The sequence below is a fragment of the Capsicum annuum genome, chromosome 9 (assembly GCF_002878395.1).
Source record: "Capsicum annuum cultivar UCD-10X-F1 chromosome 9, UCD10Xv1.1, whole genome shotgun sequence".
NCBI classification, from domain to species: Eukaryota; Viridiplantae; Streptophyta; class Magnoliopsida; order Solanales; family Solanaceae; genus Capsicum; species Capsicum annuum.
Window position 1 is genome coordinate 45,980,313 of NC_061119.1, and position 3,649 is coordinate 45,983,961.

Here is a 3,649-nt window from a genome sequence, read left to right on the forward strand (position 1 = left end):
CTAGCCCCCTTGAGGGAAGTCATTTTCTTTGAAATAGTGGAAAATAAGTTATGTTGAAAAATATTTTCTCAATATTCTATCCCAACAAAACAAAAGAAAATGGAAAAATATTTTTCATCATACCAAATACACCCATAATGGAAGATAAGGATGATGAGATTGAAAAATCAACTTCCAAGTTTGCTAATTTGGCCCAAGAGAGTGTTATGGAAGATGGATCCTCGTCTTGTAATATTAACAAGTTAATTGAAGACATAAGATCAATCCAGTCCAAGAAAGATGACTGCAAAATCAAGTAAGTGATGATAAATCTACTCTCCTAGTCTTTCATGGAGATAACATAAAAATATTAGTTTAGCACTCATGAAGAAGCCTTGCCGATCCACATGAATTGGTATATATTGGTATATATATATATATATATATATACTCGGGCATCTCCAATAAATTAACCATGAAATGCAGAGGTCGTACAATATATTCCTGTAATGTTTTTTTTAATTGCATCTATAATTTTGTCTCTATGGTTATGCGATTGATTACTAGATTTCGAGAAATTACTATTCCATTAGCACTTTATTTCTTATCATCTAAGCACATTAAATAAGTGTCATATTCAATCGCGACACTGACCGAAGACTTGCTCACCCATCATCAGAGCTAGCGTGGAAGGATATTGAGGTTATTTAACATGAAATTGTCAAAGGAAAAAAAATCATAGGATAGCATAAGTTGGACTACCAAACTATCATCTTCAAATGCCAATGCCAGGAAAATAAAATAAAAATTGGGAGATACCCCAAGTGGTGAATATTTCACAAACAACTTTTATTATTGCTTACAAACACACATACAAGATTATAACCAAATACTCGTATCTCAAACCACAATCAAGACAAAAGAAAATGCCACTCAAAGCTCATTCCCAATTATTAAGTAAAAAAAAAAAAAAACACAAAGACAAACATTAATAAATTAGCCAGTAATCTCAATTGTTTTAACTTCAGGTTTCTTAATCTCCTGCTTAGGAATAGTAACAGTTAAAACCCCATTCTCCATACAAGCCTTCACCTCATCAATCTTAGCATTTTCAGGTAGCCAAAATCTTCGACAGAACTTGCCACGTGGCCTCTCAACACGTCGCCACGTCTCATTATCCTTCTTCTGATCATGATCTTCTTTGTCTGCACCCCTAATCTCACCACTAATTTGCAAGACCCTTCCTTCTTCAACTTCAACTTTAATTTCCTCTTTCTTTAAGCCAGGAAGATCAACTTTGAATACATGAGTTTCTTGAGTTTCTTTCCAATCGACTCGTGGGTTGGCATATTTAGAGGTGGTTTCATGATCATGATCATTAGTTGTGTTAATTAGGCTAAGAGGTTGGAAAATATCGTCGAGCAATTGAGGAATTAGTGCCATTTCTTCAAAATGAAATGAAGTATATACTAATAAGAAGAAGCCAAGTTGAATCACTTACAGTTGGAATATTTTGTACTGGCATTATTGATCAAGAATGTGCTAATATTTATAGTGGTGTTCTTAGGATGGGCAAATGAAATTTCGAGGGGGTTCTATTTCTATATATGTGTTACCTTTTTTAGACGTGGCATCTACAGTTGTCCAGTGACAGGTACTTTTCTAGAGGGTTGTAATGTCTTCTGAGTAGTTTTTTATTAGTATTGGTAAATTATTAAGATACGAGGATAAGAATAGAAAGTTCTGGGCCTCTGGCGTTTGCTTCTTCAGATAATTCTGTACTTCTCGTCTCCACAGATGAATTGAATGAACTCAGATAAGAGAAAGTTTGTCATGAAATTAAATATATTTTATTTATTTAATGCTTTTATAGTTAAGAGTTATAAAGTTAAAGTTTGAAGTTGTAAATTATAATTTTTTAAAAAAAATATTTAGAATTTAAATATATTTTCTTAGAATATGATTTGTGCCCTCCAACTTTTTAAAAGATATAGCAAATCATCGAACTTGATTAACTTCTCACAAGTCTATATAACATCCGCTTCAAATTTCTCACAAAATTAGAATTGAAATGTAAAACCATTTGTTTAAACTTGTTCAACAATGATGGATTTCCTTGAAAAAAAATCTAATTTTCATCACCCTAATGGATTTGATTTGTTGAACTAATATATCTCCATCTCTATTATATTAAAAATATAAAGGTCCTTAATAATATTGTTTAAACTTTTTGTTCTTTATTAAAAATATTTTTTAGATAAAATTATTTTTTCACTATTTACCTCTTATTATTATTAAAATTATTACTAATATTAGGACTTTAAAATTAATTAAAGACATTATTTGAGTTAGGAAAGAAATTATAATATTTAGCAGTTTTAAATTAATTCAAATCTTACGTAATCGATAATTTGATAATAAATTTAAAAAAAAATTACTAATTTGAATTAGAAAAAGGACAAAAAAAACGTTCCGAAAAAAAGGAACAAAAAAAGGAAAAAAATAAATTATATAAATGAAAATAAAATTAATTTAAATTGAATGGGACAAAAAGAAACTGGTGAAGAAAAAAAATGAAAAAAAAAAGAAGAAAGAAAAAAAAAAGAAAACTAAACCTAAAAACAAAAAGAGATCACAAAAGTTAATTTATTAAATTAGATACGAAAAAGGGTCAAAAATACCGCTGAACTATCTGAAATAGATCAAAAATATTTCTTGTTAGTTTTTTGGCTCAAAAATACCCTTCTCTTAAATATTTGACACAAAAATACCCCTCCCCTTAACGAAATTCCACCAAGCATGTCACCTAGGTAAAAAAAGCCACGTGGCTATGCCACATCACCATCCACATGTAAAATTTTATTTTTCAGAAAAGAGTCAAAAATACCCTGAACTATCTGAAAAAAATCAAAAATACCCCTCATTAGTTTTTTTGCTCAAAAATACCCCTACCCTTTACGAAATTCCACCAAGCATGTCACCTAGATAAAAAAAAAGTCATACGGCTATGCCACATCACCATCCACATGTAAAATGTTATTTTTTAATTATATGACATTCATTTCTTCTTTATTTTTATTTTTATTTTTATTTTTATTTTTATTTTTATTGCAAAGCAATTTTATCGATCTGGAAAAAAAATATGATCAACAAAACTAAAAATTTCTAAAAATATTTAAATAAAATGAAATAAATTAGTGTTTTTACTGGATTTAGTTTAACATTTTTGGGATTTCTCGACATTGGGAAGATACTAAATAAATTTTGTTAAAAGAGTACAAATTATTCAATTTTTTTCATTATATGATAAACTTTTCACTTAAATTATTAAAGAAAATTATATCCATATTTTTTTAATGATTAAAATATACTAAATATCATTTACTTTTCTAAAAGTGAAATTTTCAAAAGTTCTAAGAATACTTGATGATTAAACATAAAATTAGAAAAACAATCAACATTCATTGAGTTCAGAAAAAATAAATCAATGTCACTGAATATAATTTTTTTATTTAACTCTTTCATCAAGAAGAAAGGAATGTTATATAATTAAAAAATAAAATTTTACATGTGGATGGTGACGTGGCATAGCCACGTGGCCTTTTTACCTAGGTGGCATGCTTGGTGGAATTCCATTAAGGGAAGGGGTATTTTTTAGCCAAATATTTAA

General features: G+C 28.6%; 1 protein-coding gene across 1 annotated transcript; it reads right to left on the reverse strand.

The window, feature by feature from the left end:
• Positions 1-813: 813 nt before the first annotated feature.
• LOC107842139 (class I heat shock protein) lies at positions 814-1,642 on the reverse strand. Its single transcript, XM_016685906.2, has one exon. It carries the CDS (start codon positions 1,420-1,422, stop codon positions 976-978), a length of 447 nt encoding a protein of 148 aa, XP_016541392.1. The 5' UTR covers positions 1,423-1,642; the 3' UTR covers positions 814-975.
• Between the last annotated feature and the right edge of the window lie 2,007 nt (positions 1,643-3,649).